This window comes from Pinus tabuliformis, chromosome X (assembly GCF_031772625.1).
Source record: "Pinus tabuliformis cultivar Carrire ecotype Pingquan chromosome X, CPIR1, whole genome shotgun sequence".
Lineage (NCBI taxonomy): Eukaryota > Viridiplantae > Streptophyta > Pinopsida > Pinales > Pinaceae > Pinus > Pinus tabuliformis.
Genome location: NC_142308.1, coordinates 501,923,832 through 501,938,946, shown reverse-complemented (window position 1 = coordinate 501,938,946; position 15,115 = coordinate 501,923,832). Strand labels below are relative to the sequence as shown.

At 36.7% G+C, this 15,115-nt stretch overlaps 2 protein-coding genes across 2 annotated transcripts; both read right to left on the bottom strand.

The window, feature by feature from the left end:
• Positions 1 to 511: 511 nt before the first annotated feature.
• LOC149140887 (uncharacterized) lies at positions 512 to 1,697 on the bottom strand. The gene has a single exon (XM_089448418.1). It carries the CDS (start codon positions 1,695 to 1,697, stop codon positions 537 to 539), a length of 1,161 nt encoding a protein of 386 aa, XP_089304544.1. The 3' UTR covers positions 512 to 536.
• Positions 1,698 to 1,721: 24 nt separating this feature from the next.
• Positions 1,722 to 1,958, bottom strand: LOC149140886 (kinesin-like protein KIN-14N). Its single transcript, XM_089448419.1, has one exon. It carries the CDS (start codon positions 1,956 to 1,958, stop codon positions 1,722 to 1,724), a length of 237 nt encoding a protein of 78 aa, XP_089304545.1.
• Positions 1,959 to 15,115: the final 13,157 nt, after the last annotated feature.

Here is a 15,115-nt window from a genome sequence, read left to right as displayed (position 1 = left end):
CTAGCTTTATGACAGTGCTCACATGGATGAAGATCAAAACAGTGATCTTTCAGATGGCCAACTCGGTCACAGTGTTGGCATTTCATGATCTGTTGTTGTTGTTGTTGTTGCTGTGGAAGAGGGGCAGAGTCTGGAACAGCTGAAGTTGAACTGTCATGAGGAGCAGGTGAACTGTCATACATGAATCCAGCACTCTGAAACTGAATGGGCTTGGCATAGTTTGGAATATGAAAGGACAAGTCCTTGTCATATACAAGACCAGTTCTGTGCTTGTTGTGGACAAGCTGTTCCCAAGGTCTGATGATGGGCTTGGGAAGTGCAGACTGAGTTTCTGCATCTGCATATACAATTGCTGCTTTATTTGAATGAACTGTAACATTATTGACTTGCTATTCATGGGAGTCTGTTTCATTGTTCTGAACAGAAACAGGTTCAGAATGATGTCTTCTTTTATGTAGCTCTTCTTGCTGTAGCTGTGATTCAAGCTGCAAAAATTCGATCATTTCCTTGTATCCATCAAGAGCACTTTGAACAAGCTATGAAATCTCCACAAACACCTCCTCTTGCCTGGCATCATGGCTAAATACCTTGTCAAAAGTAAATGAATGCTTCTGCCCAGGACTCTGTATCAGATCAATGCCCCGACCAACTAACTCAGTCGATGTAGGATATAGCACAACCGAGGGCTCGCCAGCAGATTCATCTTCAGGTAATAATGGCCTTACCCTACAGAAAACTCTTATGTTGCCTTTGAGTTCCAATATAGTGTTGTGCAACTTCCTCCGTAACAGCTCTCCTTCAAAAATTTGAAGATCAGCCTTTGAAAGGCGACTCTGAAGTTCCTCTACGTTTCGATTTTGCTCAAAACATTGTGTTTTATATTGCAATGCCGATGACTCTGCAATCTCTAACTTCTGATTTGCAATGTCTAGCTGCAAACTTCTTATTTTTTCGCTCTGGGAGGAGAAACTCTCCTCCAAATATGTTGTCTTGTTTGCAAGCTGTTCCAACTCCGCAGCAGATTTTCCAGTGCATTCTTTGTACTTTGCTACCTCAACAGACAACGTCTGGAGTTGAGAAGCCTGCTGGTCTCTCTCATCTGTAACACGTTGAAGCTCTCCACGGAGACGGTCATTCTCTTCTGCAAATGTTTTTTTCTGCTTTTGAGCCTCTTGCAGTGTAGCTTTAGTAACACTGAGCTGGTCCTGAACTGCAGCAGAGTAACCTCTTAAGCTACTGAGAGTTTCCATCATAGTTGATTTTTCTTTCTGTATTCTAGAAATGGTCTTTGCAGCAGTGCAAGCATCACTCTGGAGCTTGCTGTTATAATGCTGCAAACTAGTATTGTACTCTTGTAATCGTTTATTAATATCCTGAAGTGATGCCACCTGTTGATTTGCACTTGAAGCCTCTTGCTGCGCTTTATCGCGTTCTTCTAACAAGTAAGACTTTGCTTTTTCTGCAGCTTTCCGAGCTTCTATGTCTTTCTGCCGAGCTCGAATGCTTTCCACTTTATCAGCTTCTGTTTTCGTAAGTTTTTCTTCAAGGGAGGAGCATGTTTTCCTCAGTTCAGAGATGGTCATGCTTAGCTCTTCGTCCTTATTCTTCAGCGCATCCTCTGTTTCCTTGCGTTCCCTTCTCTCGTTTGACAACTCGTTTTGCAGTTGCTCTTTCTGCAACACACAACCCTCTTCCATCTCCTGGAACCAGCGAATGCAAGCTCAGAGTTTCTTGATATAGTCCGTCATTTGCTCACATTTCCCCTTATAATCGAACTTAGTTTTACCCTTCATCTTCAAATTCAAGAGCGCCTCAACGTCCTCCTTAGAAAACTCGGCCAATTCATTGTTTCCGTTGGAGGAGCCGCTGGGAGTAGTAACGTGACTAATATCGCCGGTTTCTTGCCCCATATTTACCACGGAAAACGCATGGCGAATCCTCAGCTTTGGGTCCGCCATCACTCCAGCAGCGAGCAGATCACGGCTTATCTTCTGTCGCTTGTCACAGGATATTTCCTCATGGTTTTCCTTCCTCTTACATTACTAGTGCTTTTCTGTACGCCGCCGCCTGGAGATTTGATCTGCCTTGCGCCGGACTTCATGCTCAAAACTGAAACGTATAACACTGAAACTTATAAAAAATGAATTCACTGAAATTGGGGCAAGGTTCTGGACTTATTACGGCCGGACGATAATGGAAAACTTCAGACCATTCTTTCCGTCGAAGTGTTCGGGGCTATACGTTCTCTGGTGCAATTCAGATCTTGGAATGGGCCTTCCAGTCGGACTGAACCGCATAACGGTTAGAACACTTGTCGCACTTCCATTTCTTCTCGACGTGCTTCCGACAGAAGTGTTTCTTGATGCCCATAAGGTCGTCCAACGCCCATCATTTCTAAAAGGTAACAGGCAACCTCATAATTCTCAGGACAATCCTCATGCTCCGCATGGAATTGTAGCAGACCACAGGTAATGGCAGGCACTCAACGCATTCAAACAGGTGGTCAGACAGCACAACAGAAGAGCAGGAGAATAATGTCGGACCAGCGTTCAAATGTCAGGTTTGTATGGAGCATAGCGCAGGGAATATAAATAGAATATGGCAGAAAACGGTTATAGAGAGTGCACAGAGCGTAGGAAAGAATATGGTGCAGAATGAGGAATACAAAGCTCAATAAGGTGTTAGTTCTGATCAATTCTGATTAGAAGAAGGAAAGAACTGACATGTAGGTGGAGACCACACAACAAGTGGCTCAAATATGAGCAGGGCCAGAATTCGCCCGCTCTGATACCATGTTAAACGCACATGGACAGCGAGACAGATGGAAGGATAAATCAGTGAGTGCATATTTTTTATTAACATAAGATACACATTTATAGTACAATAGGTGACTCTTGGGATTCAGATCCCAAGGTCTCTTGGACTGCTTTGTCCATTCAACTTCCACGCTAACCCTTTAGGATTAGGTGTCCAACAGTAGCAACTTCTTCAATTCTGCCATGTCTGTCTTCAAATCTATCTTCAAATCATCCATCTTAGCTTCCACGTCAATCATCTTAGCTTCTACGCCTTTCTTTAAACAGTCCATCTTAGCTTCTACACCTTTCTTTAAACCATCCATCTTAGATTCTGTTCCTTTTTGTGTAAGGGACAGTTGTTGCACTTGGTCTTGTAATTTTGATATATCATGTTGCATTTCTTCCTCTTCTTCATGAGTCATGCCCGAGCTTTCAGGTTCCTTACTAGGTGTTTGCATTTTCTTTCCTCGAGGCATCAGTTACCGATAATAATGCTCTACTATGCCCTTTGAATTCCTTCAAAATAAATTTTCAAACCAAGCTTAAGCAAAAATTTAAGAAAATCTACACACCTTTTTTCACTTTGTAGGAGCTCGATATTGCCTCTGATGTATCTCTATACTCTCTGATTTTCCAGTCCTGAATTTGTGACCTGTAGTAGCCCTCTGTGACCTCTTTCCAATGCCACAAGTCTGACCCAAATTGGATTCTCCAAGGAAGAGTTATGCGAAATCTCCCACAGTGACTTGATTATAGACTAGTTCAGTAGAGCGAACTTGTGCGGCGTACCACAAGTCACTGTTTCGACCTTTGGATCTGAAAAACACCCACAAGAAACTACAGTCCGTCCTCTTTCTATACCTTCTTATGAAACTTGAATCCGATCCCAAGAGAGAAAGTTATGACGATTTTCCCCAGGTCACCTGTTTTGAATGTAATTCAGGAGTCTGCAAAAAAGACCAACCTCCTCAAATCATATCTCCGCCAATATCGTGCGAACAATTCTGAAATTTGAACCCAAGATTCAGCGCGATTTCTTCTCAAATGGGTTTTTTTTGCGACTTCTGAAACGTCACAGAAAAAATGTTATAGCGAAAATTCCACGATGACTTGTTTGGAGCAACGAAACCCTAGAATCCAAAGCTCTGATACCCAATGTTATGAAACCAGCTCACAAAAAGATAGAAAAGAGAGATCCACGCCTTAGAATTCAGCCTCTTCGAGGGGGAAACCTCCTTTACATTACATAAATGAACAATTCTTGGATGATACAAATGACAAAACCTCCTTTCTATATATAGGAGTCTAAGGAGTCACAATATAATCCAGCCGACCTAACAATAATAATATAAAGCCACAAAAATAACAATAGAGGGATTCTATTGGGCACAGAAATAAAAATATGGGGGTAATAGGGGCACAACAATATAAATAGGGGGTATAACTACAATAGAAATGGGGTAATCACTAGTATTATAGGGACCCAACATTTACTCTGAAATGTCTAGTGGTCTGTCTGTAGTGCGCCTCCAAAATCATCTTGGTGTGCTCACTTGAAGGAACACAGATGTGTCCTAGGTGGCATAATAATGCATCCTGGAGGTGAAAATTTTGAGCTTGCATACCTTCTAAGAGTGTCTACTATGTGTTATCCAATTCTAGATCACTCTTATAAAGATACAGCCACCTCGAAGTCTCGTGATAGCAGGAGTCGAGCATAGTGATCAGCGCCATGACTGGCGGTTAGCTGAGGCAGCCTACAACATTACTGGTGTTGCCCTTGTTATACTTAATGTTGAAACAAAATTGTTGCAGGTATGTGGACCATTTCTGGTGGTGATCGTTCTACAATGTCCCTTGTGTTTATATGAAATACATCGGTTGGTGGTCTAGGCAGATAATTGTTTCATTCCTCAGAATGTAATGCTTCCATTGACGATAGACTTGCACAATGGAATACATTTGTTTGTCATAGGTGGGATAATTTCAGACTATTTCTAGAAGTGTCTAACTATGGTATTGCATTAGATGCCCCTGCTAAGTAAAAACTACACCAATAACATAGTCAGAGGTATCTATCTCAATCTCAAATGGTTGCTAGAGGTTTGGTAATGTGAGCACTAGTGAAGAGAAGAGGTGATGCTTCAACGTGGAAAATGTCTTAGGTTGGGTTTTGGACCAAAAGAAATTTTATTTCGCTCTTCCCTTGGTGACTTTACTTAAAGTCCAGGTGATATGAGAGAACCCCAACACGAACCTATGGTAGAAATTGGCAAGACCGAGAAAGTTGTGGATCTCTGTTAGAGTTGTTGGGGTTGGCCAATCCCAAATGACTTGTATCTTGTCTAGGTCCACATGCACACCCTCCTCATAAATGATGTACCCCATATATTGAACCTGCGTCATGCCAAAAGTGAATTTCTCCAAATTCGCACATAGCTTGTGTTGTCATAGGGTTCGAAGGACCTTGCAAATATGGTGGAGGTTCTCTTCCTAACTCGGGATGAAGATCAATGTCATAGAAATAAACTGTCCAGAATGAATTCATGAAGGATTGGAAGATGTCATCCATCAAACTGATGAAGGATGTGGAGGAATTTGTTAACCTAAAAGGCATGAGAAACAATTCAAAAAGGCCCATCTTGGATATCAAGGTAGTCTTCCACAAATTGGAGGGTTCGATAGGCACCTACTGATAACCAGACTTCAAGTCAATCTTACTGAAATATTTGGCCCCCTTCAGCTGGTCCAAAAGGTTATAAATCCATGGGATTGGGTAAGTATTCGAGAAAATGATCTTTTTTAATACCTAATAGTCAATACGGAGTCTCTAATTCCCTTCCTTATTCTGTACCAATACAATCGAGCTCCCAGAGGGTGATGAGCTTGGCCTAATATGCCCTTTCTACAACAGATCCTGAATCTGCCTCTTGATCTCATCGTTCTCTATGACAAGGTGTTAATATATCACTCCACTAAGTAGTCGCATGTCTGAGGTCATATTGATGGAGTGCTTGACCTGACAATGCATAAGTGTCCAAATAGGTGAGGTGAAAATATCTATGTACCCCTCCACGACCATATCCATCTACTCTAGTTGTGTGGAGGAGACTTATCTAGAAGTCATGGCCAGAATATTCTTCTTTCCGTGAGGGTGAATCATAAGGAAAATAAATTTCCCCATTTGTGAAATGATCTTACTAGAAATATTTGCAGAGATCAAAGAGATGGTGGTAGGCTGGGTACCTTTGCTATCATATACAACTTATTTCTCAAAGTAATAATCATAGAGCGAGATCTAAAATCATATGCAACATGTTTCTTCCATAAGTATGGTCTTCCTAATAACATATCACAAAATTCGAGAGTAGAAACATCACATAGTACCTCATACATGGAGGACTTAATGTTGTAGGGAAGTGTTGAAGCCCTGAAAATTGGGTCGAAAACAGGGGCATACCCGCCTGGTCTGGACCTTGGTTGGTAGCTCCTTATCCGTTTGGTATAGCGGGTCTGACTAGGGATAATGGGACCAGTTTCCCAATCTATGGGTGTGTGTGTGTAGAATTGAATGTTGTTGATCTAACAGTTCCTATCTAAGTTATTCTAATTTAAACTTTAATCTAATTCTATACTATTTTAATCTAATAAACAACACATCTAATCTATGCTAACCCAGGATGTAATTCTTCTATTACGCGATCTAAAGAGATTTCAAATAACAACTGGTAATAAAGATCATTCAACGATTATAAGAAAGGAAATCAATTAAGATGAACCACTTCGCATAAAAAGTTAGGCGAAACAGTTGTGAACAGCAGATCGCATAATAAGTTATTCATACATTAAACATAAACAAAAAGCTACCACCGTACAAAATTTCCAAATGATAACTCAAGCATTCATGCAATAACATATAAACAACTAAAAATTGTATATGAATTTAACATATAAGCAGAAATGGTCAAGAGATAAAAGTACCATTTATGACTGGTCCTACTCATAAGCTTCAAGCAACAATGATTTATCTCTCCTTGCTCTAACATCTACTAAGAGTACAGAAGTGCAACATCAGTAGCAGATATCAAATGCAAACATCAACAAATCTTGATCCATTCATTCACCAAAACCTCCTTTGAGGGTGAAAAAGTGCATGTTCTGAGGACAAGTTTTGATAAATTTCTGGACCCTTCTCTAAATGCATGAGAAGGGTTTAAATACTACTAACTAAATAACTTAATTACATAGATTCAGGATACAGTTTAAATGACCGCCCTTTTTCTAAGCAAAACTATTTCTAAAAATTAAATCTAATATCTAACTATTTCTGCATTTGCTCCTTAATGTTGCGAGCATTCAATATTTGCCTGGGTAGAGTCGGCTGACTGTCTTCCGCTTTTGGTTGAGCTAAGAAAACAGAAATGGCAAGAGCTGACACCATATTTTTCAGAAAAATAGAAGATATACTTGAGAATCATCCTCTGGCTATGTGGATTTGCTGTGTATGCTAAGTAATAATCCAAATTCCACTCGGTTAATCCTCAAATTGCCTCTACCTTTGCTTTATTGCATTTTCAGGGATTATGACTGACTGAGCAGTTAGGGACTTTGCTTTTTGAGAAATTTTCTCAGTGATGCGCGATTAGCGCTAGGTGCTAATCGCGCATCAAAAACTGCCTCCGTTCTTTGATCCGGGCCTTTCTGGTGCATTTTTCGCCTTTAGCGCCTTTTCCTTCACCGGGTATAAGCTTCAAAATTTTGTAAACATACTACTTTCGTGAGCTTCTGACCTTGAGCGTTAAATCGCCTCTTGATATCGGCATTGTTCAACTACCCATTCAACCATGGCTCTGATTGAAAGATCTGTAATGGATAGCTCAACAGCGCTCTGGAATTTGTGGCTCTGTTGCATGCGATATCCGTTCATGAGGGCATCTCTTCTCTATTTTCTGAGCATTTGGAGCTTTACCCTTTTCCTTAATTGCTTCCTGCACATTGCTTCATGTTGTTTCTGTTTTTCATTCCTGCAGTTCACACATGAGGAGAGAGTAATGATAATAAAAATCGACAAGAAAACTCTGAGCTCTACGGATGTACAAAAACATGCCACCTGATGTGAACTAACTCTTCGAAAAACACAAAACTATATTTCATTAACAGGGCGTATGATTCATTAATTTTCATTAAAGCGCGTATCCAATTTTTGGTTTATGGACAACCTTTCTTGAATGTTGAACCGGGGAAAAATTGCGATGGAAAATTTCTGCGATTCACATCGTAACATCGCATCATCGCAGTATCACATTATCGTATTTTCTTTAAGATGTGTTATCGCACGGTTGCCCGATCGCGCTTATCGCAAAATCGCAGACTACTGTATAGCGCGATCGCAAGATCGTGCTTAACGCACTGTCGTGTGACCGCAAGATCACAGATTGTTACAATCGTTAAATGGTTATGTGTTTTTTATGCGATTTTGCGGTATGCGATATCGCGTATCGGCCATCGGCGATTTTTTAAGGTTATTCCAATATGAGTGTTTCTTCATGTATGCGATGTGATGGAATTCGTGTCCCACTTTCATAGTTTATCATTTTACTCACAAGGAAATATCTTCTTTGCGCGATGCGATGTTTTCTTGAGTAGAATACATAAGCCTTAATCGATTTTTTTTATTTTTTATTTTTACTAAGTGTCCCCACTTACTAAGTGTTATTGCTAATACTAAATCAAGAAATAGAGTATGATATTTTAGGGGCCAGAAGTTACTTCCCTGAATTGTTTTGAGACATTTCAAGATACCTAGTTAGATTGGTCCTCTTTAAAATTACATTGATGATTCTAGAGTGAAAATCATAATATTATCCACAACACTATGAACTTCATTCATAGCCACTATTAGACCTTTTATTGTGTCCCCATGTTGTTCTAAAGAATTTTCTAACTCAAATGTTTCACCATATTTAGGACCATTCATGTATAGACTCATATTAAATAAATTTTCAGTGGAATTCCCCTGAGATCGACATATTCTCTCCCTTTTAAAGCCTTCCAGTACCATCCTAGGAGTTTTTTTTACATTGCTTTACCTTATGTGTTGGCCTAACTTCAAGCAAAGATGTTTGTGATCAAAGTACCAAAATTGTAGAAGGTATAGAGGGTCTTTGACTTTTTTTGTTAGCTGCATCTCATAAGTTTTTCTTGATAGTGTAAAACACTCGCATGCTCAAACAAATAGTATCGATTTTTTTTCTTTTTTTGGATCATGGGTTTTCAATCGATCTTGATTCGCTATTATAGAAAGAAAGAAAAATATTGTAACCACTAATACAATAGATCAAATGCTTTTGTAAATAGTCTTTTATAAGAAAAATAGAACTCAAGATGGTGTGGCATGGCGCATCTCAAGTAACTACGGACATATTCTCGACAACCTCTACAAGATTTGCAATCTAATTGCAATGATTACTGATACAACTGGGTATCTCAATGTGTCTCAAGAAAATTAACCCAATTAATGGATAACCTCTAAAATATCATGCTTAGTTCCTTTAGTTGTGTTGAGTATAAAATCACATGGATATTTATGGTGAATATTCCCATCCTTCAGGTATCAATGAACCTTAGGAAGAAATTGTATCTTCACTTGAGGGTGAATATCCTGTGTAGTTTGCAGTGTCAAATTAAATTTTATGGATTTATATGACAAATCCATTGCCTAGAAATCTGGAAAACTATGTTTGTATGAGCAAACCTCATATGATATTTGTCCCCATAAATTGACTGCATTTCCTATGATATTTTGCTTATAGTAACCTATTTTTAAGAAACAGGAACACAAATTTTATCTTTGGTCTCAAATGATCATCTCTATAGGGTAAATAACAACTCACAAGAGTTTCAATATCACATATTAAAAAACAAAACTTTACTTCAGTCACGCCATCTCAACTGCAGGCACACAATACATTTAGACCGATCCAGAGTAGAACAATCACACCACTCCTTTAGAATGTTGACATCACACCAATTGATTTCACCAAATGCATTAACTACCATCAAAATTCATTCTTCATTTCATGTAGATGACCAAATCGAAAAAATAATTTGAGGCCAACTCAATTCATTTTTAATGCATTCCACTAGTTAACAATTACATAACCAAAGCCTTCATATTCTTAACACTTTATTAATGAATAATGTTATCGATTACTTTCTATACCATCGCTCTTTTATTTTCAAACTTATCCATACAATTGGATTTTGGGCATCCAACACACGATTTTATTTATATAGGTTTAGTGTGTCTCACACCTCAACATTCCATTTTTTATATTCATAACCAACATGGAACAATTAGAGAAATATTTAAGCTCAACGATATAGAAAATCACTGCTAAAATTTGGAGAATCCACACTAGTTTAAACAAGGAAGCTTGGTGAGATGAATACATGGAGAAGACAAGATTTTTGCCACTAAAGCATCAACTGAAATATAAATGCATTCACGTGTCTGAAGACTCTAATATGTATTAATTGTGACCACATCATGTAATTTATTTGAATCAACAATACTAGGACCAAATCACGTGATTTTAATGCGCATTATAAGACTTAGAAGGTATGTAATTTTCCTTTCCTACAATTAGATGTGTGAAACTCTAATCGAGAAACCCACAAATAAAGAATATATGTACCTTTCATAACACATTCTATCTAAATAATAATAGATGTAACTGTACAACACCTTGAGTCAATTGTTGTTTCTTCACTTTAGTGTGCCCTTTCCCTTATTTTTCTTTCTTTCCCCCTCTCATTTTTATGATCTCTTTTTTTATTTTTATATATTCAATAAAAAAATGATATGTTTGTTTTCTTCATTTACAAAATTTAAAATGCTAACCTAACTTTCTCCTTGTTGTAGATGCTCAATTTATCCAAGGACTACCATAGGCCTCCAAGTGCATTGTCTTACATATTATTAAGTTCCTTTAGACCATTTCAATTCATTCAATCAATTATGAATAAGACAATGTCATTGAGGCTTTCGGCATTAAGCTTAAATATGTTACTAATTATACCATGCTAGTTTTGAATATAAAAAGTGGAACGTTGAGGTGTGAGACACACTAGGTTTGTGCGAATGAAATCACGTGTCGACTTCCCAGAATATATCTGCGCAAATAAATTTGAAAAGAAAAGAGAGAGTGCAAAATCACATGGTACAATTATTCATTAGTAAGGTATTGGGTGTGTGAATTCTTTGGTAGTGAAATTGTCAGCTAGTAGAATGCATTGAACATCAGTTGAATTGTTCCCGAGTTAGTATTTTAGACTAGTCATCTCCATGCATTGAGGAATGCATTGTGCTCGTAGTTAATGCATTGGTCCAAATCAGTTGGTGCGATGGAAACATTTTAAGGTAGTGGCATGATTGTTAAAATTTGGATGGATCTAAATGTATTGTGTGCATGTAATAGAGATGGCGTGAAAATATTAAAGAGTATTTTTTTAAATATATGTGGTATTAAAACTCTTGTGAGAAGTTATTTACCGCACAAAGATGCTCATTTAATATCAAGGATAAAATCACTTTTTGGGTTTCATAGAAATATTATTATTGTAGGTTAAATATCAGAGGAAGCGTAGTCAAATGATGTCGACAAATCTGATATGAGGCTTGTTTCTACAAATGAAGTCTTTCAACTTTCTACGCAATGTGAATTTCATATAAACCCATAGCTCTTTAATTTGACACTGCGAACTTCACAAGAAATTAAATCTCATGTGAAGAAACAATCTATTCCTAAGGTTCATATACATCTAGAGGATAGGAGTCTTCACCATAAATATGCATGTTATTTTGTACTCACCAGAAATCAAGGAAGTGAGCATGATATTTTATAGCCAAAAAGTTATTTTCCTGAATTGTTTTGATACATTTCGAGATACCTAGTTAGATTGGTCTGCTTTAAAATTACATTGACGATTCTAGAGCAAAAAGCATAATATTATCTGCAACACTATGAACTTCATTCCTAACCACTATTATACCTTGTGTTGTGTCCCCATGTTGTTCTGAAGAATTTTCGAACTCCAATTTTTCACCATATTTAGGACCATTCATGTATGGACTCCTATTAAATAAATTTTCTGCGGATCTCCCTAGAGATTGGCATATTCCCTCCCTTTTAAAGTCTTCCAATACCATCCTAGGAGTTGTTTTTACATTGCTTTATCTTATGTGTTGGCCTAACTTCAAGCAAAGTTTTTTGTGATCAAAGTACCAAAATTGTACAAGGTATAGAGGGTCTTTCACTTTTGCTTGTTAGCTGCATCTCACAAATTTTTCTTGATAGTCTATAACACTCACATGCTCAAAAAAATAGTATCGATTTTATTTTATTTTTTTGGATCATGGGTTTTGGATCGATATTAATTCACTATTATAGAAAGAAAGAAAAAGATTGTAACCACTAACACAATAGATCAAATGCTTTTGTAAATAGTATTTTATAGGAAAATTACAACTCAAGATGGTGTGTCATGGCACATCTCCAATAACTAGGAACATATTCTCGAGAACCTCTATGAGATTTACAATCTAATTGCAATGACCACTAATATAACTGGGTATCTCAATGTGTCTCAAGAAAATTGAGCCAGGTAATGGTTATCCTCTAAAATATGATGCTTACTTCCTTCAGCTGTATTGAGTATGAAATCACATGGATATTTATCGTGAATATTCGCATCGTTCAGGTACCAATGAACCTTAGAAAGATATTGTATCATCACTTGAGGGTCAATGTCCTGTGTAGTTTGTAGTGTCAAATTAAAATTTTAGGGATTTATATGATAGTTCCATTGCCTAGAAATCTAGAAAACTATGTTTGTATGCGCAAGCCTCATACGATATTTGTCCACATAACTTGACTGCAATTCCTCTGATATTTTGCTTATAGTAACTTATTTTTAAGAAACTGAAACATAGATTTTAACTATGGTCTTAAACGATCATCTATATAGGGTAAATAAATTCTCACGAGAGTTTTAATATCACATATTAAAAAAAAAACTTTACTTCTCTCATGTCATCTCAATTGTAGGCACACAGTACATTTATACCAATCTAGAGTATAGAAATCGCACCACTACTTTAGAATGTCGACATCATGCCAATTGATTTTGAGAAATGTAATAACTACCATCACAATTCATTCTTCATTGCATGTAGATGACCAAATCAAAAAATTAATTTGAAACCAATTCAACTGATTTTTAATGCATTCCACTAGTTAACAATTACATCATCAAAGTGTTCACATTCTTAACACTTTATTAATGAATAATAACATCGTTTACTTTTTATACTATCGCTCTTTTGTTTTAAAACTTATGCATACAATTGGATTTTGGGCATCCAACACACAATTTTATTTACATTGGTTTAGTGTGTCTCACACCTCAAAATTCCATCTTTTATATTCATAACTAACATGGAACAATTAGAGAAATATTTAAGCTCAACGATATAGAAAATCAGTGCTAAAATTTGGAGAATCCACACTAGTTTAAACAACAAAGCTTGGTGAGATGAATATGTGGAGAAGACAAGATTTGTGCCACTAAAGAATCAACTGAAATATAAATGCATTCACACATTTAAAGATTCTAATATGTGTTAATTGTGAACATATCATGTAATCTATTTGAAACACCAATACTAGGACCAAATCATGTGATTTTAATGTGCATTACAATACTTAGAAGATATGCAATTTTCCTTTGCTACAAGTAGATGTGCGCAACTCTAATCCAGAGAATGACAAAGAAAGAACATATGTACCTTTTATAACACATTCTATCTGAATAATAATAGATGTAATTGTAGAGAAGATTGAGTCAATTGTTGTTTCTTCACTTTAGTGTGCCCTTTCCCTTCTTTTTCTTTCTTTCCCCCTCTCATCTTTTTAATCGCTTTCTTTATTTTTATATATTCAATAGAAAAATAATATGTTTATTTTCTTTATTTAGAAAATTTGAAACACTAACCTAACTTTCTCCTTGTTGTAGATGCTCAGTTTATCCAAGGGCTACCATAGGTCTCTAAGTGCATTGACATTACATATTATTGAGTGCCTTTAGGCCATTTTAATTCATTAAATCAATTTTGAATAAGACCATGCCACTGAGGCCTTAGGCATTAAGCTTAAATATGTTACTAATTGTACCATGCTAGTTTTAAATATAAAAAATGGAACATTGAGATGTGAGACACACTAAGCTAGTTTGAATGAAATCATGTGTTGACTTCCCAGAATATAGTTGTGCAAATAAATTTGAAAACAAAAGAGAGATAGTGTAAAATAAGAAGGTGCAATTATTCATTAATAAGGTATTGAGTGTGTGAATGCTTTGGTAGTGCGATTGTCAGGTGGTAGAATACATTGAACATCAGTTGAATTTCTCTCAGATTAGTATTTCGGTCTAGTCATCTCTATGCAATGAGGAATGCATTATGTTGGTAGTTAATGCATTGGTCCAAATCAGTTGGTGTGATGGAAACATTTTAAAGTAGTGGTGTGATTGTTAACATTTGGATCTAAATGTATTGTGTGCATGTAATATAGATGGGGTGACAAAAGTAAGGAGTATTTTTTTAAATATATGTGGTATTAAATCTCTTGTGAGAATTTATTTACCCTAGAAAGATTCTCATTTAAGGCAAAGGATAAAATTTCTCTTTGGGTTTCATAGAGATATTATTACTGTAGGTGACATATCGAAGGAAGTGTACTCAAACGATGTCGGCAAATCTCGTATGAGGCTTGTTTCTACAAATGAAGTTTTTCAACTTTCTACGCAATGGGAATTTCATATAAATCCACAGGTCTTTAATTTGACACTGCGAACTTCACAAGCAATTAAATCTCATGTGAAGAAACAATCTCTTCCTAAGGTTCATATATATCTAAAGGATAGGAATCTTCACCATAAATATTCATGTTATTTTGTACTCACCACAAATCAAGGAACTAAGCATGATATTTTATAGGCTACAAGTTATTTTCCTAAATTGTTTTGAGACATTTCGAGATACCCAGTTAGATTGGTCCTCTTTAAAATTTCATGGATGATTCTAGAGGGAAAATCATAATATTATCTGTAACACTATGAACTTCATTCATAACCACTATTAGACCTTTTGTTGTGTCCCCATGTTGTTCTGAATAACTTTCTAACTCCAATTTCTCACCATATTTAGGACCATTTGTGTATGGAATCCTATTAAATAAATCTTCAGTGGACTTCCC